This window comes from Mustela lutreola, chromosome 7 (genome assembly GCF_030435805.1).
Source record: "Mustela lutreola isolate mMusLut2 chromosome 7, mMusLut2.pri, whole genome shotgun sequence".
NCBI lineage: Eukaryota > Metazoa > Chordata > Mammalia > Carnivora > Mustelidae > Mustela > Mustela lutreola.
Genome location: NC_081296.1, coordinates 89,707,592 through 89,731,722, shown reverse-complemented (window position 1 = coordinate 89,731,722; position 24,131 = coordinate 89,707,592). Strand labels below are relative to the sequence as shown.

The following is a 24,131-nucleotide window of genomic DNA, read 5'->3' as shown; positions in this document are numbered from 1 at the left end:
TCAATCCCAAAGAGATTTCTTGGTGTACTTGCTTACTCATTTTGGTATGAAGTCTGAATTACTGAAATGTACAGATAAGGGGACTTATATTTAAGACATGACCTGAGATTCAATCTCCCCATAAAGCCTGCCCCAATAGCCTCACCTTCTCATCAGAGAAGTTAGAGCTGTCTATCTGGTACTGGTTACTCTGGATAAAATGGGGATGATGAAATTGTTATTGTTGGTAGAAACTATCTCATAGCATTTTTGCGACTAACTGAGAAATCACATATGGAGGGTTTAGTGTAGTTTCTGGCATATACCTTTTGCTCAAACAGACAGAACTTGCTGCTGCTATTAATGATCCTGCTACTAACACTGAGCCTGGAACACAGTCTTCTCGATAAATTTAAGTTCATTCCCACTTCTTGCTATGTTGATGCTGATTATGTGTGAACTACCTTCATTAGGTGAATGTGTTGTTCTGTGAGGAAAGAGAGCTGTTGTTTTTTTTCCTATGGTTTGATTAGATGATGAGTAGGTTGGGCCTATCAAACCCATCTTCCTAAACTACAAGTGATCCTAGTCATGCCTCCCCTTGGTCCATTCAAGAGGAAGATTGATACAAAGTTCAGAATTGATAGTCTCATTAGAAAACCCCTGAACAAGGGATTATTCATCTGGGCAAAATACTCTGTGGAAATTGGAGAATATTCATCCAGTCAGTCAGTCAATAAATACTTATTCAGTGCCCTTGATAAATATATCATTTATCAAGCCCTATTGGCCAGGGGTAGTCCCTCCGACTTATGACGTGAGGAGGAGGCAAAGGAAGAATGAGTTTAGGACTCTCAAAACAGCAAAGAGAGCTGTGGGCAGTAATTTCTTTTGGAAATGCCCAGAAAGAACATGCTGACCCAACAGGCTGTCTGAGGCCCAGAAATGAATTTCAAACTCTGTATAGTATGTTTAAAATTGGCACAAAGCTGAGAGATGCTGCACCAGAGATCAAAGAAGTGTTGTGTGTGGCCACAAAGGGTCCTTTTATTTGCTTTTGGAATTGAAGGAAGGATTTATTCACTGATTCTCCTTATACAGGTCCGTGCATGTGCAGGCTTTTGGAATTTTAAGCTGTCATAAGGGCTATGGCTTAGGGTCACCACAAACATTCTTGTTCAACAACGTTTTAATTTCCTCTATCCCCCCAAAGAGTAAAGCTCTTTGGGGGCTGGGTTGTTGATGGCATGGCAGCATCTGCAACATCAGTATAAGGACAGAGAGATCCTGGCACACTCAACTTGGCCTCCCCTCCCTGGCAGGAGAGTAAAAATCTCAGCACTGGTTGGTACCTCCGAGAAAAGAAGTGGGAAGTCAGAGATGAAGCTACTTATTAGCTCTATGACCTTGGCCGATTCATTCCTGGTACTTTTCACTTCTTCGTTGTCAAATGGACATCGAAGCCTCATACTTAGTCTTACACGATGACGTGACCATCCAGTGAGAGGTTCAGGAATGTGTTCTGAGACCCCCCACCCTCTCTCTGCAGACTGAAGGGTCTATCAGGGTCTGCATCTGGCCACTAACAATAGATCAAATGTGAAAAATACACAGTACACCTCACACACCTCAGGAAGCAGAGCAAGAGATCCGGGAAGAATGGGTTGATATTTTTTATACTGGTAACCTGAAGAGCTATGAGTAATTCCCAGTACAACTCTTTGTAAAAGTAAACAGGCATCAAAGGTGTCAGAAAAAAAACGAGCCCTTGTTTATCATCAGGGAATTGTTTTTCTTTGGTTGTGCTGTATTTTCAGTTGAAGAACACCTTTTTCCAAAATGTTGCTCGGCGCCAGGCTAAATGTGAGTGTACCGACCGAAAGTTTCACCAGCTACCGGATCTCAACTCACATGGCAACAAGCAAATCTTTACCTCATGGCTTTGGTCTTATAAATCGAAGGGCTTAGGTTCAGCTGACTTTTTTTTTTTTTCTTCTTTCTTAGGAAGATTAATTTGAAACTTATTTTCCCCCAACCCATTGGGTGATCCATTCCCACAAATCTTATAAGGGGAGAGACTCAGGAGGGGCTGAGCTAAGGCTTCCTTTTTCTACTGAAATTCCTCGGAGTGCCTGCACTCTGCTGTTTATTTGCATAAGCAGGGCTGTGGTGATACAAGGGACTTCAAGTGAAAGACAGGGGGTTGGGGTAGGAAGGCTCACCAGTGGCAGGAGGTGCTGAATGCTGTGTTTCACTCTCGATTTGTATCACAAGAGGGCATTGGCAAGTGGCCCTTTCCAATCATCATGTTAAAAAAAAAAAATAGAGGGGAATAAAGGTGAACATTTGAGACTTGGATTAAGCTCCTGCCGGCAGGGATATTTCAATGTTTTTGTTTTATTTATTGAGATCTCCCTCCCCTTTACTTAATGTACAGAGCCAAGTTATTTCGCACTGCCACCAAGCAGGGCTTTTTAAATGATTCAGGGAAGTATAGCTTTCATTTAGGTTTGTGCCCTCCAGTCTGTTTATACTGGTCGATACACTTGTCTGAAAAATATAATGGATTAGCACATCATTCAACAAGCTAGTCAGAAGGCAAGCTTAAGGCGACAGACACCAAAAAGTAAATTACAGTCAGTAGTAGGGCTAGGCCATGCCTAGAGGTGGGAAACATCGTATCAGCACAAAACCTGTATTCTCAGAGAATGGTGGTAGAACTGAAAGGGATGAAAAATTTACACTCAAATATAATAAAACAATCAGCTCTACAAATTCATATGGTACTATAAACTGTGTGGTTTATGGCAGTGAAGGCAAGGGGAATCTGGCTCTCACGACCACCCCACACATTATAACCTCAGCTGGAAACAGACATGGATGGCATTTGTTTCATTTAATAGGCCCACTTTTGCAAGCGGGCAGGTCTCATGGCTTACTTTACACATTCCATTTAAAGATCTGCTAAATGCCAGTTCGCCAGGGCTTGGTACTTGGCAAACCAAGGGTTAAGGTGAGCTATAAGCAGTGTGGGGGGTCAGCGACTAACAGTAACATATTTATTCCTTCTTAATCTCCACTCTCTCTTTATTCCCTTTGACTTTATTCTCTTTCTCAAGAAACAAAAAGCAGGATTGAGACATGTTCTCCAGATTTTGAATTTATATTTTCTCTGTCACCAACTCTGACATGAACCAAATCATCACTATGGTAGATGTAAGAATTCTAGTTACAATTATTAAACAGCTTTCTATTTTATAAGCAGTGACAATTAAAAAGAACAACCAGAAATAGATTTTTAAAGCCCAAAGGCTTTTTTTATTCCCCCTTCCATCATGAAATAAATTCCCAACAACAAAACAAACAAATCACTTCCTTCACCAAGAGCTCAGTGAAGGACTGTAATGTTCTCAGACCTTGTACCTCCATGAGATATTCTTTTTACCAATCATATACTGATTGGATGGAGGAACAGATGAACAGAATAGGAATGTGGGAGCCTCGGTATTCATAGAGAATGTGAAAGACCATTGGAAATCATACAAAGTCAAAGAGAGACTTACAGAATCTCCCATCATATGGGCTGCTCATATGTGATTTAAGGGAAGCAGAAAAGGAAGAAGCAAAGATGGGTTTTCAAAGTTAAAAATATTACAGAAAATACTTTCTCCATTTTTTCCCTTTCTATACAAATTATTAGATGTTAGTAGGGAAAGGAATGAATACATCCCTGGATCTTGGCTTCTTATATCCTTTGTGGACCTCATCATCAATTCCAAGTGGAATCATCAGAACTGGCAGACCACACTGGTGCCCAATAAGCTACTTTAAATGGTGCTAGTCAATTGCACAAGGTATTGGCCCATTCTCCTTCCAGAATGTCCTAGGATTTTTGGCTCATGGGTGATACCATCATCAGGTTTGACAGAAAAGGGAGTTAATTACCCTGACCTTGACCTATGACTGGCCTTTCCTGCTTTGATCTTTCTTAGAGCTGGTATCACTGGTACTTCTTACATCTGTCAGTTGCACCCCTGAATGGATGGACCAAAGTTGATCAATCCCACCAAAAGCAACTACATTGTCTTTTTCTGGCTTCACCTTTACCCAGTGAGCAACACTGTCGATTCCTCTGCAACTGATCTCTCTCCTTCCCCACTTCTACCTCCAAACTGCATTCCCCAACTTCTCTCCAGCAGAAAAGAAATAGTTCTCTATTTCTCAGATTCATGGAAGGCCTTCACAGCACTAAGCTTATCATTTTGAGACCTGGGTCCAAAGATGATCTCTCTTCTGAATCTTTAATATATCTTTTCTACATGTCCAGCTTCTCAACCTAAAGTTAAAGTCATCTAAGCCTAAAAATGAGATCTATCAGCCCTATGTCTCCCTCAAAGTACTTTGCACCTTCCCCTTCTCCTATGCAAACTTTTTACCTCTTAACTGCTTGAAGAGAGGTTAACACAACTCAGTGTATTTGTACATCGTACAACCTTCAACCTTCGTGGTGTCAGTGACAACATTCCCATCACTAGTAATCTTCTAACTGATGGATACAATGGCTTTTCCCAGTCCTCATATTACCTAACATTTGGGCACACGATCACAGCCTTTCTGAAAAATGTCTTTTTCTTTGACCTTCCTAATCACAACTTCTAGAGTCTTCTTGAGGGAAGGGACTCTCTAGGTCACTTTCTGATAATTTGTACTTTATTTTATAGGTTACCTTCTCTTCTTCTGCCTGTCTGTAAATTGGAATCTTCTCAAAATTCCTTTCCCAGTGGTCCCAACTTCCTCCTTGAACTGCAAATTCAAGAACCCTCATAATCTTATCCACCTCTTTTGGGTACAGGTACAATGTATATGCTAACTATTTCCCAGTTTGCAACTTTAAACCCATTCTCTCTAGCCCTAAAGCCTATTTATCCAACAGATGTCCTACGACTTTCTCAAACACTACATCCCGAAATTGGAACAATGTTTTAGAAAAACACTTCCTCCCTGTTTTCTACCACATCTGACCGATCACCAAAGCTTAGATCTTATCCGAAAAGGGCTTCTGAAATCCATCCCCTTCTCTTTATGTCCATTGACACGTCCTATTGTGATTCATTTTTTCACTCTCCCTTGACATTTTATTAAATTATTTATTTATATTTTAGTAAATACTAAATTATTAAATTTTCGTACTTAATTGGAAGATGCCACCTATCTTTTAATTTTTTTTTTTTTTGCCTGAATAATTTTTTTTTTTTTCCTGAAGCACAGATCTACCATTCCACTTTTCCCTTTAAAACACTTTAAGGCTCCCCAGGGTTTAAAGCAGAAAGTCCAATTTCTGTAGTTTCCTAGAACACCCTTTCCAATTTGTCACTGTCCTCACCTTCCAGACTCATCTCTTGCCACAAGAAATGACTTTGCAAATATGCCTCCCTTGGCCTGGAATACCACCTGCCACTTGTCCATGTGGAAAATGTCCAATAAGGCCCAGGCTAAAAATAATTCTTGGTGGAAAATCATTTTCAAACTTCTCCATGCAGTTAGTCATCTTCAATCTCTGTTGTGGTCTGTAGTGCATCTCTTTATTGTTAACGCGTGACATTCATTATTCATTAATATTTTTGCCATCGTCTCTCTACAGGTAACTGCAAGTTGGGTGCCATGTCTATGGCATCTTGAAGACACCAGGTCCTTGAAGACAGGAACCGTGTTGGATAACATCAGTTTTGAGCACAGTTTTGGACACCTGTGCGTCACTCAGTTTTAGCTGAATGCTGGCATGAGTGAATGTACATTAAATGTGTGGCAAATGTCACGGGTCTCTTGGGTTTAGACCCTTATTATTGATTACTGGGCCCTGCTACTGAATCCTGGAATAGTTCCAATAATGTCAGACATCAGAATTTTTGGACAGATCTCTATAACTTTACCAATGTTTCTAGAAGTTCATTTATATACAGTGGCATTGTGGGAATAACTATTTTATGGTTCTGAGCAGGATGCTTAATTGCTCCATGTCTCAGTTTCTCTTAACCCATAAACCTGGAATCCTTCTACTTGTTAATTACCTAAAACTTTCCAGAGGCAGCTGGCAATATCAGTTAATAGTGAGTGCTTTGGGGTAAAGTGGGATGGGTTTAAGTGCAAGTTCCACCACTTCCTAGAGGTATGACCTTGGGCATGTTGTTTGACTTCTCTGAGCCTCTGTTTTCTTATCTATAAAATACGGATAGTTATTATGGTTAGGATTACAAACTTTAATCATAGGAAAGTGCTCAGAACAATGCCTGGCACTGGTAAGGGCTTTATAAAGGATATTTAGAGTCACTCTTCATTGTGAAGCTATAAATGTGAGCAGAGCAGGTCCACAGAGTGATATAAAAAGCTTCACAGAGAAGACACCAGAGGCACACACGTCAACCGTACAGATAACCATAGCTCAGAATTATTTAGACTTCTATCCATTTTCAGTGCGTTCACACTCTTTAGATCCTCAGACGCCTTTGGAAAGGTTTGGGAAATGTAACAAATATGAATTGATTGTGTTTAAATGTCCAGAGTCAATGAAATCACTATTCATCCTCAAAAACTAAATACCCTGGTTAAAGAGAAAGTCAGTCTGTCCTTTGAACTGGCCCAGAATAAAAGGGTAGCGCTGAGGTATCCGGGAGAAATACCGTTATTGACATCACTGACCTATAAACATATCCCCTTCAGCAGGATATACAGCACTTCAGTACCCTTGTTTTTCTATAATTGCTATTACCAAAGCCTTTCAATTTCAAGTGCTCGAACGAGAGCAATTCATATTTCAGATAATCTGCCAACGAGGAAAACTAATTTCAAAATATTTGATCATAAAAGTTGTCCTCGGCTTCTACAGAGATAATTTAGTCAAATAATATCAGATAATCTGAGAGCAGTCTTAGCAGGAAATTGCTCCATCTACACAGCCTCCATTTGCACTTATATAAATGTACTGAAAGTGTAGGAGACTTTGACAGCCTGCCATATGTGATTTCATTCCATAGCCTACCTACTTTACCATCAAAAGTTATATCCTTTGAAGCATTGCCAGAATTACTTTACCCCAGTAGATATGCTAGATGTGCCCTTTAAAAGCCATATTATTTCTTTCCTACTCTGACTAGTTCGGGGTAGCATCTGCTCAACTAAATTCCTTTGAAGGTTAAAAATAAAATAGCCTACTTCTCCCAGCCTCCCCTCCTCCGCCCCTACCCTCGTGCTTAGGAGAAAATGTCCAGTGTTGAATGAATTTCAGAGCACAGGTTTTAAAGAAGAAGGAGTCTGAGAAATCGCCCGTTCATTTCACACTTAAGAGGAATGAAGATCCGGGCCTTCTTGAAGGTCACCGCCCTGATGAGCAGCCGAGGCCTGCCCAGAACCAGGTATCTGGGATCGCAGTCCAGAGTGCCTTCTCTGGCCTCTCCAAACACCAAATGGCCATTAGACAAAAAAGATCAAGCCAGAAACTGACAATAGAATCACCCTTGGTGGACATGGTGTTTCATTCTGTAAACAGAAAATGAATGCTTGGGATTTCATCTCCAGGAAAACATGTGCTTTTTATTTATTTATTTATTTATTTTTTTATAATTTTTTAATTTTTTTTTAAATTTTTTATAAACATATATTTTTATCCCCAGGGGTACAGGTCTGTGAATCACCAGGTTTACACACTTCACAGCACTCACCAAATCACATACCCTCCCCAATGTCCATAATCCCAACCCCTTCTCCCAAACCCCCTCGCCCCGGCAACCCTCAGTTTGTTTTGTGAGATTAAGAGTCACTTATGGTTTGTCTCCCTCCCAATCCCATCTTGTTTCATTTATTCTTCTTCTACCCACTTACATGTGCTTTTTAGAAAGAGTCGTACTTGGCACTCTCTCTCCTCAGTGCTGCTGACGGTTGCACTCAGTTATTACACTGTTGTGACTTGGAAGCTGATGCCCCCAAACAGATCAGAATTAGTAACATCGTGATTCAGGATTGTCTGTTTTTCCCTCAGCTTGCTAATCTAGGCTTCTTTTATAATTATTTTAAAAGGCACTATCTGATTTCCTGAGCACCGCCCCAGGTGTTCTCGGTGATAATGAATGGATAAACATATCATCCAGTGTCATGGAGCAGTTGTGACATTTTAGAAATATCTTCAGTTCAACTCTTCTAATTTCAATGTATTTTACACCCAAGGTTGCAGGCCTGTGTTTTTACTAAAGAGTTGAATGAGTCCCCGTAATTGCATGATTTACTTGTCTGCTCAAGTGAAAAGGTTTTGAAATGTAGTGAAATGGCACAGTCGTTTCCTGGTCTTTGCAAACCCTGCAATGTCAATTTTAATTAATGAACTGGAAAAATTATGTTTTTTTCTTTTATCTTTTCTCTCTTTTCTTTTCTTTCTTTCTTTTTTTTTTAAGTTCAGGGAATTGGTTCCTAGTCTCACCTCTTATTTTCCTCTAATTTACATCTTCTAGCCTGAGGGATGTGCAGACTTTTGTCATTCCCACAGATAGACAGACAGGACATCATAAGCATGCTAAGCTTCTGGTGAACAGCGACTCAAAGTGATCCTGGCCAGCTAGAGTGCATGGTCTCATCGTGTTCCCCTCATCTGGACAGGGGGTTGCAAACAACCCTCCTATCACACTGGGCGACTGAGTTTTATCCCCATTCTTTCTAGGAATGGTGAGCCCTTCTTGTTCTTAACAAGTGGTCTGCCAACAGAATCCCATTTTCTACATAGTCATTTTTGAGGATCTTAAAGTGGAATGCCTCTGAACACTTTGAATTTTGGGGCCTCTCTCTTTCCATTACTTCTCCCCTCCACCCCGCCTCCATTTAGATTCTGCCAAGGAGATAATGATTCTTTGCAGAGACCCTTAAAAGCAAGAAAGAAACTCATCACTTACAGGAGCACCTTGCAATACAAATAATTTTTATTTTGTCACTTAGCAGTTTTGCTAGCCTCAACATTTCTTAAAAGAAAACAAGCCAGTATATTTTATGGGAAAGGACCAGAACTAGCTAATGCTACCATTCCTGTTCTCTGGAAGCATTTCTCGGCGTTTCTCCTATATACAGACAAGCACATTCAGTGCAAATGTTTTTTAAGCTCCCCAAAGTATCAAGTTTAACAATTAGGGACTTTGATGAACCAGATCTAAACATATAATAAAAATATAATAAGAACAAACACCCAAAAGTCCAGCCAGACTACAGAGCAATAATAAAGCTCAGAGTTTCATGTATGTCTTTATGCTCCTTAAAGCCATGGCTCTTTCCTAATCGAGAGACGATCTTCTATTGTTTCCTTGGCAAAGCATTACTAAAAGGGACTGCCTGTGGTTCTAAAACAAGGCTCCTATTGGGCAGAAAGTCCAAAAGGGAGGAGGCTGCTTGATACACAGCTTGCTTCTCCAAAATGTAAAAGAAAAACTAAATGGAATGTCTGGTTCTTTCCCTGAATTCAAATGCTGAATTACCGACAGACTTCTAAGATCTACGAAATGCCACACCTGGTGCCCAGGTATTTTTTTGTCCCCTCTGCTAAGGGCCTGAAGTTGCCCTGAAAAAAATCCAATCCCAAACTGCTTTTTTTCCTTCCCAGGGAAAAGTTCCTCCTGCCCTCAAAAAGTTTGCACAGTTATTGAAAGTAACAGATTTCATCTGCCAGCCTAGTACAAATGAACAACATCAGAGGAAGGTTTGTTCATTACCGAAGGTGGTAACTTTACAGTTGTAGGATGCTGAAAGGGGAGGAGACACCCAAAGGGCAACCCGGTTTGTTGTTTTAGTGAATCACTTAGGAAATTATTTCTATCAGTAGACAAAAATGCAGTAGGCATAAAAAGTCCTATCAGAAAGAAAGCAATGGATACCTTCCTATATGTACACAGGCATGTACATCAAAAAGATGCTCTAAATCATGACTACTTAGGAGAAAGCGATTGCCTCTTTGGACAGTCGTCCAAGGGGGACTAAGAAAAGAAGAAGGATAAAAGCCACAGGGCATTTGTTGTCTGAAACTGGCATCGATTTTCAGGTTATCAGCCTAGTTCTAGAACTTATGCAAAAACCTAAAGTCAATTTCCTTATTATATTCCAACTGAAATTATCACTGAAATTGTTGCCATGTTACCCCTGTCATGAAAACCATGTCTTCTTATGTAAGAGCTAAAACCCAATATAGATTGAATGTGTGTGTGTAGAAATGAAATTTGGATTTCACATGAATTTAACGATTCCATGACCTCCTTCCCAAGAGGTCAAGTTATTTCTTATTCTTCATATGAGCAGTGTGCCTTCGCTCATCAGTCTCACAGGGTCCAGGCTAAGTGAGGAAGGAGAGCTGGTTTGGGTGTGGAGGTATTATTTTGCATATATTGCCTATGTAAGCACCACATTATAGACAGAAATTATCTTTACTTTCCAACTTTGCATAATAAAATAAGCCATTAAATTAATACCATATAGAAAATACTGCTTGTCAGGCAAAGAAATGTACATTGCTTTCCAGAAAACCGGGGATATTACATTGCCAACGCCTGCATGAATAATACATGGGTTAATTCAGAAAAACACCATTTCATTATTTAAAAATGAATAAATTACAGACTTAGAATGATGACTAAATTTTCTTCTCCATCTCACTTTTGCTCAGCTCTCTACTTTCAAAGCAAGAGTGAAAACACCATTTTATCCATGCAAATAAAACAAGCTAGCTCCTCAAAAAGTATTGTTTTCTGCTTTTACGTTTCCCAAGCCCACGAAATGAAGACGCTTTCTTTTTTTTTTTTTTTCTCTTGATCACACCACCTCCAGAAATTAAGGAGCCATGGAAAAGGTCTTCAAATCATACATCTGAAGATGGCGAGCCTATGTCTTATTGTCTCACAGTGCTGAGATACAGTCTAACTAGACAAGCCTTCCCTTTTGCAGACAAGACTTTCTGTGTTTTAGTCTCAGGGCCTGGTAAAATATGTTCAAAGGAATAAACAAGAGGAGTGTAATTCTCATGTATGTTTTCCAGCTTTCCTTCATTTTCCTTCAGAGATCTGGGTTTACTTGGAAGGCCTGGTAAAAATCGGTCCCCTTTGGGGACTGATGAATGCACGCCAGAGAGTAAGAAAGAAATGCTCCAGTAATAAGAAATTAATTTCGAGTTAAAATAAGTAAAACATCCCCATGCAGCGCATTTCGGCGGAGCATAAAGTGACAGCCAGCAGATGATTCTACCGATTTCTAATGCTGGAAATTCGGATGGCATTTACTAGCATAACCTTTCAACTCTGAGCACATCAATAGAGGCCGACAGTGGCTTGAAATATGATTCCTTGCAGATAGCATATCCTCATTCATCTGACTGTGCTGTTCTGTGCTCCACTGCACAAGCAGCGTCTCACCCACTTCTGAGAGGACACTAATAAAAAAGGCATCAATTTTCAGCTCTAGTACTACTGTGATCTCTTTATATGTTCGACATCCAACATTAAATTAAAATGCTGTTATAAATCCTACTTTCTGAATCTGGAATGAGTGTTGGGTTTTTGTCGCATGAGACTGCAGCAAATCTTGTCAAAAGCAAGGAAGCACGTCTTGTTCACTCAGAATTAATGTTGTGGATGAAAGAAGGAGGTAAAAGGGGTTGAATGTGGTGAACTGAGGGTGTCAAAGCCAGTGGGGACCGTAGCTGGAGGGTGCCAAGCCAGGCAGGGTATTTGCTGCTTTCAAGAAGTGGCTAATCAAGAATTGTAATTACCAGCGACAAGCCGAGTAGCAGGAAGATTACTGATACATAGACAGGCGTGGGTGCGTGCGTGCGTGCACTCACACACACACACAACTGTATATAATAACAGAAAAATTTGAGGCATAAAAAATGGTCAATCATTCCTCTTTGGCAGAAAAAAAAAATATTTTGTAAACACCAGTGGTCCTGAGGAAGCCTCACGGATCACATCGAATCAGCACATCAGAGACTGCCACTGGGAGGCAAAGCCCCATAGTACAGGGGGACGCCTGATCTGGGCCTTATATCAGGATTACATAATTTTCAAGTAACCAGAGAAACACCTCAAGTTCCTGGAGGGTGAGGAAACAACATTAGGAAAAACTAAAGGGTGTAGATTAAAACAGTTTCTGATGCTTTCTGTGTCGAGACCGGGCAGGGGGGAGGGGAGGGGGGAGGCGGGGGAGGGAATAAAAACAACAACAACAACAAACCCAAAAAACCAAAAACGCCCCCCAGAAAACAAAAAACCCAAACCTTGCAAGTGCAAGGAAAAAGGAACCGTCTGACTTTTTCCAGTTTTGCTAAAGATGGGGAAAGCCCCAGAGAGGAACATGAGGAAATGTTCCTCCTCTTTCTGATAAAAAGATCCCCACTAATGCAAGTTCTCACCGGGTACTCTGTGACCTAAAAGGTAGGAAGATGGCTTCCACGAAGACACAGAGTGCAGAGCTGCTGTGCTCTGCCTGCCTCATTCATAATTATGGATGAAATAAAGAGGCGTGTTTGCCTATTCGGGAGGGTGGGGTGGAAGGAAAAGGGGGAATACGGAGCAGTTCAATATCTGGATCGAACAGAGGAACTTTTTCCCCCAAGGATCCTGCCGGGAGGAACCTTGACATGCACAAAGTCAGAACGTAGACACAGTTGCCCTGGTGAGAACGATAAGGTCACCCGTGGGATTGCTGAGATTATCTCTGTCAAGCACTCGGACAGCATGCAGTCAAATGATGCATCATGCAGTCATTTTCGGGGGGGAAAAATCAATTTCTTCACCAGGTCGCTATTTGCTTTTCAAAGTGCCCTTGTAGGCCTTCACCACCAAGCATTTATCAATTTAAATGTTGTAAATTGATAATGTGCCACTGGGCCTTGTACTGTTTCTGAATTATTTTGATACTTATATTTTCTCAATAGTCTCTAAACCCTCAGAGCTTCCACATTCAAAAGGGCATTTTTCTTTGTTACACCAAGAAGTGATGAACTTTTTATGATTAGAACAGGAGAAAAATGCAGACTTGCGGGGGGAAACACACACACACACACACACAGAAGCTGCGGAAAATTACACATTTTTCTTTTTCACTCTCTCTTTTTTTTTTTTTTTAAGTTGAGGTATAGCCACTTGAAAGCCTTTAACGGGGGGTCACAAAGCAATCTTCCGAAGGCTACATGTATTCCTTTATTCAAGGAACCCCAGTTATCTCAGTATTGTCTAAAATTAGAACACCAACCCCCAAAACCCTAACACGTGGCCCCATTATCATAAGCCCCGTGCTGTATTGAAATAATACCTTTTTGTCTTTATATTCCAGCTATCTAGGAAGTGATGATGCAAACAAGAGTAATAACTTGTAAGGAAAGCTGTGTCTTCCTTTTTTCATCCTACTAAAGCAATATATACATATATATATGTCTTTTTTAAACATGGAAGCGAGAATATTAACCACATACTAACCTCAACTTGATTTGCATTGAAAAAGGGAGAACGGAAGAGTTGAGGGTGCACTTTGGAAAAGCAAAAGAAAGACATGGCAGTTGCAAAGCATCTTTAACCTCCAGTGATTTATTGGCCCTCGGCCAAGTTATCAGGGGAATCTAATTCTTCTTTATTATTCAAATAAACCACATTTGGCACCATGGTTCCCTTTCAGAATAGCTTCACAAATAGACTGAGCTCTGTCATTTATTTGACCTTGTACTTGTGTGCTGTAGCTGTAATTTTATTTGCCATTCTATATAACAAATGCAGAGAAATCTAGAGTATGGGGATGAACAACAACAGGATGGGGAAAGGAGTTGGTGGTAAATGTATCTGCAGGGCCAAAAAAAAAAAAAAAAAAAAAAAAGACTAAATTCAAAACAATCATTTACCCCTTTTCACTTTCACCTCTTATTAGCCCTTCTGTCTGCGACCACCCTGCCCCTTTCAGCAAGCTGCCTTGAAACAAGCCAATTTGTAAGCTTGTCTGTGGCTACTTTCCGGAGGGCTTATGACAACAAGGATGTATCTTCCACCAGGATGGGGACTGGGTGAGAAGTGTCGGGCAAGCTGGCACTGGAGGCGGTTGGGGCGAGATTAGGAAGCATCTCAAGAGAGTGGTTAGCTGGCTGCAGGGTATTTTCTAATGATATCACCGTGTAAAAATCTGTTAATTTCCCAGTTTGCTCTAGATCCCATTTTATTTTAAATAAGACTCTATGTTAAATTGAAAACATTTTGCTGGCACAGGTGTGTATCAGAATCATCATTTCTCATCCCACTTTCAAAGAAAAATGTTTTCAAAAACTACAAGTCCTTTTTCATCCTCTGTTTAACTGAGACCCATGTCCTCTGCCTCCGGCAACTGTACTGTTAAACTTCTCATCAGTAGTTAAGAGAAAATGCAGGGTTTGTGTATGGATGAGGGAAAGCTGATTTATACAAGCATATAAACCATCAAACTAGTCAAAGCTATTATGAGGCCTGGATGTCAGAAAATGACTTGCAGAATGATCTTTAGCATACTAACGTCTGGGGAGGGGGAAGAGTCTCCTGTCTGCTTATGAGATTTGCAATATGTTCGTTCATCTTGGTTACAAGGTCAATACAGCTTTGCTCTGAATGTGAACTCCAACAGAAGCAAATCCATATGTCATAATCCATATATTGACCTCTACAGAGATTATATTTGAGATTCATTTTTATACTACAGCCCCAGAAAAACTTTGCTTTCCTTAAGAAGCAATGCTTCCTTATTTTTTGAAGAATGGCTGTATTTCCCTCTTTGCTTTGGTTACCAGGGAGCTCACTGCTAAATGTGAGGCTTTATCAGACTACTTATATCCTTTTTTAGAGCCTCTATTGTGTTTGCCTACTATGCGATAAAAAATGACTTAATTTTACCTTTTCTTTCCTTATACCGTGGCTATATTGTGCAATTATCTGTTTTTAATTTTTTTGTGTGCAATTATTTTTTATTTATGCATTTATTCTATGCATTTGTGGAAACAGGAGGGTATAAGCCAATGAATGAATATTTCTCTAAGTCCTATATCAAACTAGAAACTTTTTTTATTTATCATAAAAAGTCTCTTTTGGATCCTTTGGTGATTATGTCCCTTACACCCCGGAAGAGGTTTCTTAAAATCCTACTATGTATCATTATTACATTTTCAGTTCTAGGGAATAGACTGTTTTCTTTCTTCATTTCCACTTATGCTTATTCCATGATAGCTACAAAGTAGAGTTAGTTTTTAGCAGCTCTGAATGTTATCACCACGTATAAGAAGGCATTTAATCCCCACACAAATCAAACTCAGTATCGCTATCTGGGGCTCTTTCTTTAAGATGTCTTCACAGTGAGTAGTTGGGAATCATCTTTAGCTAGGGAAGCAAGCCAACAGTGCATATTTCTATAACCTGAAACCCCATCTTGGATGTTGAATGAAATATATATCTCTGGCAAAGTCAAAAGGGCTGCCCAACGCGGTTTGAACCTCATCACAGATCCCTTCCCTCCCATCATCATGACAATATGAAAATACTTCAGAGAGAATCACCGCCACATGCACGCACTGGACACCAGAAGCTGTTACACTCAACAGAGGGTAGAGAAGAAATCCGCTCTGTCTCTGTATTCACACCATGCCAACAGAGCTCAGTAGAAGTTTCTCTACTTAGTTTTCTCACAAGTCAAAATATCATCCTAATTCTTTCCTGAACATAAGCCACTTTAAAGCCACCATATTTATTTACATGTTGAAGGAAAATAAAACTGAGGAAGGAATATTTTGAGAGTTACAAAGGCAGATATAACTACGCTCTAACAAGCTGACGTGCTCACAATATTCCTCAACAGTTTCGCTGGGTAAGTCTTTGATGATATGAGTTATGCTTTGTCTTTATTTAACAAAACTATTTAAGAAGGAACCGAGGGACCATAATTTCATAGACTCCTTATCTCCATCTAGAATTTGATGGAATAACTTCTGAGCCAAAGTTGTAGGACACATAGAGAGTGTTTGGTTTGCATTCAATTAAGAGTGTGTGTGTAAAAGATTAAGAATGTACTTAATTAAATAACTTTGAGCACATTTTACATAACACATCCCCCTGTGTTATGTGAGGACCCTGTACCCCTACAAGTGTCAGAGGACACTGAAGAAATTTGAAAAGGGTTGAATGTCAAGGATCCTATTAGGACTTAGAACATAACATTTACTGGGTTGGAAATTCTTTCCCAGAGTATTGGCATAGATTTTTTTTTTCCTTCTCATTCTTTAGGTATTTAAAAAACATCCCATACCCTTAGTTGGATTATTTTCGTGTTAACCCAGAAGTACTCATAAACTTTGGTTTTGAATGCTGAACACCTACATTGGCATATGCAAATCACTTCCTTGTGACTTAGCCTTCATCACTTCCAAATGAAGCTCTCTGTACCTCATAGATTCTACCTGCATGTCCCACCCTTGCTGGGGACACTGAACACATGTACCATGGAGGGTGAGAGACACTGGGGCCAGAGTTTGCTCCCAGACAAGGCAAGATGCTGACTATTGATACACACTTTAAAACCCATCACATAAAATAGCAGGGAATGACTGCCCAGAAGGTGCCAACTACTGTTCCATGTCTACACAGCTGCTTTATTCTGCAGGAACCTCAATTATTTGTCTCAGATTTTAGGAAAAGATTGACTTAATGTTACAGTAGAAAAGCAGTGAAATATACTGCTTTTAAGGAGAAACCAGCACAGGGTTAAAGCCAAATTTTTCTTGAACAGATGATATTTCAGATGGCCACACTATTCCAGATGCATCAATTTCCTTGAAAATCCAATCCATATATGTGCATATGCTGTGCTGGCAGGAGGACTGACTGAAATGGCCAAAACCCAAGAGCTAATATTCTTTTGGCCAGAATAATGCAATTATTATTTTCCTAGCTATCAGTCTAAGCATACAGAGCCATCTGTTATGCAAAGCAAACATACACATCTCAATTACAGAAAATGCAGTTGCCTTGACAGAATTTGGATTACACCACTAACCAGGGCTGTAAAATGTGTTTTGAGCTAGTATATAATGGATGCTTTTCAGGAGTTCCCTAATTAGCATTTACCTGCTTAAACTAATTATTCATCCTTCTTCTTCACTGGCTTATTAAACTTTGTTGGATATTCTGCGTAAAACAGACGAATATGGGCATTGCAGAACAACAAACAGTGGTGTTTCCAGTTCTGAGCAGTGCGAACGAACATGGCGGTGCGCCCATTTCCAAACTGGAGATTCTCAAAAACTCCGTCCCAAACAGATTAAGACAAGGATTAAGATCTACGAAAGGCTACGACAAAACCAGAGATTTCAACAAGATGAAAGAATACTGACGAGTTAACCATAGCCCTGTTTCTATTATTTGGTTTGCTAAAACCCACATGCAATAGAATTTCTCTATAAACTATAGCCAATAGCTTGCGTGTTCTTCAAGGAAGAGTTAATGGACCCTTGCTTAGATTCTCAACAGTAAATAATCAAATTTGGCAACATTTCTCCTCCTCGTCCAACCGCCTCAAATGCCAAATATCTTTCTTTATTATTTCCCAATGTCTTTCTTGATTTAGCTCTTACCCAGCAAGCTCACTAATAGCCAAAATGTTCCAGCCATGCTGGATGCCTCCTTAGAGGGGTGCCAACTTTCGGAAGCAGTGAGTCTGGGGTGGGTCTTGCTTAAGAGGAGAGAGACAAATCTTATCTCCATCTTTAGCTCCAAGGGACAACTGAATGAGAAGTAGATTATCCAACTTGGCAGATCATCATAAACATACAAAATCCCTCCCACCAAGGCTGTGTTCTCCTTATGCCAAACCACCAGATGAAAAGGGTCAAACTCCGTCAATCACCTGTATGGGCGCAGATATTCAGATGCTCAGCATTTTTATGGGGGAAAGAAAAGAACACCACATCTGGATAATTAGTGGAATTGAAAACTTTTCTTCAGGGGATTTTGGCACTCTGTAGATGCAGCCCGTGTCCCTGAATCCGACGGAAGTGAAATTTGTGTGTTCCAGGGGGAATATCAGGAAATAACATCTAGGATCTTGTTCCTTGCCCCAGCTGCCTCCATCTTCTTTTCTTTTCAACCTCTGACAGACACGTGCAAGTAATTAAACCACACATCATGAAAGGCTATCTTATTTTATGAAATTGTCTTTCAGCATTAGGAAGCATTTGCAAAGGCAGCAAAATATATCCTTGCTGGAACCTTCCCTGCAACACATTTTAATGGTCTCTTTCAGCATTTCTTGACTCCAAATGACTCCCTGTCATTGTGTCAGCTCCCAGGATAATGCAGGGTACTCCATAAACATCCAGTAATAGGACACAAGGGAAGCACCATTAGTGTGTCCCTCTCCTACCGGGCACAGAGGTTTCAAAGTTCAAAACAACGGAGGGAAGAAACTTCATTTGTTCTCAATAAATTAATAATGATCCTTGGGGGGAGGGGGAGCTAAAGTTTTGGAGCACAAGTTTGTTCCGAACGTTCCGAACGGACAGAATTTTCCCACTGACTTTGTAAGAAGTGCCAAGTAGAGGCATTAAAGAATAAATTTGATAATTCATGCTAAACAGAATATCTATTGGAGAGGGAAAAGCACAAGGCAGAAGGAGCCTTCACAATCCCCGCCAAGAATCTAAATTGTCATTTTACTTACTTGTGAGAGGCCTAGGTAGATGGAGACGGTTTCAGAAATGTACAAAAATTTTCCTTCTTGATTTAGTGCAAATACAAAGCCATCCAGGGACTGCGGAAAAAATAAATATATAATTAAGTTAATAAACATATGATGGAGATTTAATTAATAGGGCATGTGACACAAAGCAACACATACTGAATTTAAGACCCTGTTTTTCTTCATGGTTAACAAAAGTCCCAAGATATTCTACTATCGCCCTGTAAATGAACAAACAAAAGGTCTGAATGAAGACTAGGAGCTCTCCTTAATTCAGGATCTGCCTGTGTCTCTGTCATTCTGATCAAGATACATTATATTCATATACAAAATCAGGTCAGGATGATTTTATGAACTGTTGCCTTTATTTATTTATTTATTTGGATTCAGTAGTTTAAAAGATTAAATCAGCCAGATTCTCCATTAAATAGCTGAACAGGAACGGAAACTGTAAAGAAACGAGAAGGAAAAAAACGGGTCCCTCTATGAAGAGCAAGTAAAATCTCCACTTGAACTACTGTGGACATCAATAATTTGCTAATTAATAAAGGATTACACCCTTCTCCCTCCCAGTGCCTATTGTGGTAGAACAAATAGGAAAAGTCAATACATTATGGGTGAATGATTATAGGCTGAAACCTTACAAACTGTAATCCTTTTTTGCAAAACTCTACGCTTAAGTTTTATTGTGATAGATCTAGAGTCTATTACAGCTCCTGAAATGGAAACAAAAGGAAGGGGGTGGGCAGAGAAGGAAGCTACGCATCATCTCTAACTCCTGAAACCTTTGTCCACTTTTTATATGGGGGGTTATGTTGTCAGTTTGACAAGTGGTGCGGATCATCACGGACTCCCAACTGCAATGTACCACTCAATGGAGAGAACATTTGTTTCAAATTCTTGCAATCCAAGTGCATTTTCTACCCTCCATCCTCTTTATGTCTTTTGCTTCACTTTGTGTAATTTATCTTGAACCAGGTAAGTGGCCCAAGTACTGCTTGAAACAAAAAGAAGTTTCCAAGGGTAGTGGTTTTTCCAAAGGCTGTGAGTTTTGGAAAAATAGGAAATGCACACTGGGAACAGAGCATGTGGCAACACTCAATGACCTAATGCTTAAATATGGAAAGGTGAAAGTAGCATGTGACATTCAGGTAGAAACATGGACCGTCTCAAAGCCCAGCAATAATTTCAGTTGCTTAAAATACTGAACATATTTTGGAGCTCTAAACATATGTATGAAATATATATATTTATGTATTATATTTATGTATGTACATGGGAATATATACTTTTGGATTCCATTACACACACACACACACACACACACACACACATGACATTTGGCTTCCATGCTTCCTCACCCATTTTTAGAGCCCACTGGTCAGAGACTGTGAGTAGCCCCCAATCTCCTTCTCTGATTAGGTAGGTTCTGAAAACATTTCCAAAGTCACATTACATGATTACATTACAAATTACATGATATACAAGCTTTTGGTCAGGATATCGTCCATTTATTAAGCAATACATGCTAAGCAGTTTGCATGTGTTATCTCTTTTAATTTTCACAAGTATCATTTGAGGTAATTATATTATGATCTACATTTTATAGACAAGGAAACTGAGGCTTAGTGAAGGCAGGCCGTGCCCCTCCCTAGTTAGTGATGGAGTCAGGATTCGAACTGTGATGGTCAGAATTAATGACAAGACTGCCTCCACTAAAACAAAGGTTCTCTGATTGTGTAAATTAATGGAAAGAAATGGTCATAGCATTTCTGAAGTGCAACTTTGCTTACTAAGAGGCAGCCTATGACTTAAAAATTGTCACTTGATTTTGAATGATTGTTCAGATGACAGAATTCCACTGTCAGGAGACAGACAGGAAGTGGGATGATGAGAGAGTTCACAGGTCACTCCCACAAGAGGTTGACTTGTCACCTTGCCACATAATCTCTCTCCTGGAATCAGCTATGGGACAAGGAACAAAACACTGCTTAGTGGGCTCCTTCCCTTTGACCACACTGCCACCCACTCTGGAGCCTGGTGAGAGCCAACCTTTCAAGCATGGAGTGTGGAAGAGTGGACTCTCGCTTTGAACCAGTGCAAAGGGACAGATGTTTCTTTTGTGGAAGTTTGGGAAGGATCTGTTTCCACTTGTCTTTACCTCACCTAAGAGATCTCCTGAGGCTGACTCACGAAGATTAAGACCCTCCCTCCCACTCCTTTAAGCCTTCCCCATGGACAGGTTTTCCACTCAACCCAATGGCCATGCCCTGGCATACACAGAAAGAGAACTATGAGAGCCATCTTCTCACACCTTACAGTGCTGTTGTCAGATTAGAGAGACAGAGAGAGATGGAAGACAGGAGAACCTTTTATGGGAACACAGGAAAACCACAAGGCTGACTGAGAGAAGAAAGGACTGATGGACCTGGCAGAGAGATAACCCCTTGTCCTCTAAACACTCATTTTACAGGTGAGGAAACTGAGGCACAGAGAGGTTCAGTGCTTGGACCCGATCATACAGTCAGTGGGTGGCAAAGCTAGGATTAAATCTGCTACACTCTGATGATACTGTTCAAGCATTTATGACACTGGATGGTCCTGACTGACTTATTCAAATCCCAAGGAGACTGCATTTCTCAACAGTGGGCAATGTCTTAGTCATCTTCATCTGGCCAACACCTAACAATTGCTCAGACCAGACTTAGTAAGTCCAGTTCTACCGCCAAGCCCAAAGCTCCTTCCCTTAGATCACATATGCTAGAATGTCTAAGAGGGGTGGAAATTATCTTCCCCAAGAGTCCTGGTCATGAAGCTATTAGAATATTTGCAGATGCTGACATCACAGATGTCTAACACAGCCTGGGATATCTCTTAACATTTGCAAGACCAGAATCAGACTAGATTCTTTTGTAGTTCTCCAAAATACTAAGTGCGGGCCATTTGCCAGTCACATACATCCTTTATGTTCTCACTGAAAGCAATCACGATTTTGTAACATTAGGTTCATATCTCATGTATTTACTAAAACAGTAGAGGATGTTTGGGCATGATAGCAAGGAAAAAAAAATTTCTGGAGGCTAAACATCTGATGCTATTAAGCAGCAGCGATCTAAGAACTGGCCAGTTTTGTTTGGCAAAGCAGAGGCTCCAACACATGTTCCAATTTCCTGGTGAGATTAAAATGAGTCTATGTCTACATGACACAAAGCGTCCAGTCAATTCAATTAAAAATAACAGCCAATTTGGTGTGGGAAGAACACAACTCGTCAGATTAGTTGTTTGTCATCACAGATGTATTAAAAAAAAAAAAAAAAAAAAAAAAAAAAAAAACCAAACCCCAATCCTCCAAAACCAAAATATCCCCCCAAACCAAAAAACAAAAAACTAAACTAAACTCAAAAACCCTGGTGAGACTTATTTCTTACCTTTATATTTATCATGTCAATTGTATCTACAGTGTGAAATGAATGTCCAAAACTCAGATCTGATTATGTTTCAAATACGGAAATGGAATATGAACTTGGGTCAGCGGCAGACTGGCGAGGCTGCCCTTCAGCCTTTGCCACTGCCATCGCCTTCTGATTGAGGGTCATCCCCATCCATAGTTAGTTCTGCTCTGCTGCTTAGGGAAGTCTTAAGAGTAGCATTGATAGTGGTTTCATGTGTGTGTCTCCATCTTAAAAGGTGGCAGGAGGAAGGAAGTCAGATTAGAGAGACAGAGAGAGATGGAAGACAGGAGAACCTTTTATGGGAACACAGGAACGCTAGTCTTGGGAAACAAATGTGATTAATCTGAAAGTTCTGCGGAATTTTTAAAAATTCAATTCAAGATAGCTACTACATACATTCCAAGCTCTTTGAATCACTGCAGGCTACTTTTTAATTTTTTTTTTTAACTGCCCACTGTTTTCAACAGGCGCCAATTAAGATTCTGGGGTCAAAGGGTTAATTACATCTCCTTACTCACTATGTAGAATTTTCTGATTATTAACTAAGGTTGGATTAAGATGAAAAAGAATCTACACAAATGTTAATGCTAGTCCCTCCTTGAGAAGATTTATTATAAAGCCATGCTGAAATCTATCTGCTTTCCTCAAAGCAGATGGAGAACAAAATCTTAGAAGAAACAGTAAAACAGACATTTTAAAGGCATGCTACTATCTGATTTATCAAGACAGTTTTCTTATTACTAAAACCAGTTCTTAGCCATCCTGACAGGGCTGATAGGAGATTTCCTTTGTCACATCCTGGTAAGTCTATGAGGTACACACATACAGGAGGGAGGCTTGGATGCAGAAGTCAGGAGCTACAGCATCTCTGAATAGTAATGCCTGTAATTATAATTTATATCCCCTGACATCAGTGTAACATATAAAGTATAAGGCACAGTTTCTTAACCCCAAAAGCTGAAGGCCTCTAACAGTATTTGTCAAATGATGAGGTTATTTCCTTGCAAGGTATGAAACTAACTATAGCTTCATGATCGAAGGTACACTAATGTTTAATGCATTGTACTAAATGGATTTATATTTGTCAAAGTAGTTTTGTCTCTGCTTTTTTTTTTTCCTTTTTCCTGCATATTCCACTGCAGCCAGATCTCACAACGCAAAATCCTACTATGGTGCCCTTCGAGGGGTAATTCTCACGTATATAACCACTCCGAGATTAGCGGTTCTTTCTTCCACATTCCAATGCAGAAGACAGAAAAAAAAAAAAATCACCCCAAACTCTTTTCCTATGACCTCACTCCAGTTAGAGTGAAGAATTACCAGTAGGCTAGGTTATTTTAATGACAGATTATTTTAAACTAAGCCTTCACCATCTGTTCCACCCCCTAATTATGAATGCAAAAGGAACATATTTCACAATTACATCAGTAAAAAAGTAAGATACACGTGATTTAAATGCAAGCGTGTGCTCCGTGTCCAATGCACTGTGCATCTGTGATGTTCTTCTGATTCAGGCTTAGACTGTGCAGAAAATACCCAGCCCTGAGAGAGGACAGTCTCTGGCACACTCAACTTTCTCCCCAAACCCAGCGTTGTTCATTGTTAAGACAAAATCCTGTTAGAGCAGGAACAGAACGTGGATGTCAGCATAAGGCTTGCAAGCCGTTAGATAAGAGTATTTTGTAACTGTGGAGACATCTTTTCTGTTCATAAGGAGAGGCTGTATGAGAATACTTCTTCTGCTCTCTGAGCAATGGGTTAGCATTGGAAATGGGGGAGTCTGCTCTTGGAACCAGGCCTCCATCATCATGAAAGAAATTGAGCAAATCAGCCAAGCACAGAAGAAGCCTGGCCTCAAGAGTGAGGACGGGGCTTCAATACCTATCTTTCCACTCTCTTTTGGCAGCAGATAAAAGAGTTAGAAAGACAAAAATGTTTCTTAAATATTTTCTG

At 40.0% G+C, this 24,131-nt stretch overlaps 1 protein-coding gene across 5 annotated transcripts in view; it reads right to left on the bottom strand.

The window, feature by feature from the left end:
* Nucleotides 1-24,131, bottom strand: part of NPAS3 (neuronal PAS domain protein 3) — an 845,279-nt gene that overhangs the window by 221,553 nt on the left and 599,595 nt on the right. For all 5 annotated transcript variants that reach the window (XM_059181882.1, XM_059181877.1, XM_059181880.1 and 2 more), the window contains one exon: nt 18,709-18,798. In XM_059181882.1, the coding sequence (XP_059037865.1) occupies nt 18,709-18,798 (90 nt within the window). The remainder of the gene's footprint in view (nt 1-18,708; nt 18,799-24,131) is intronic.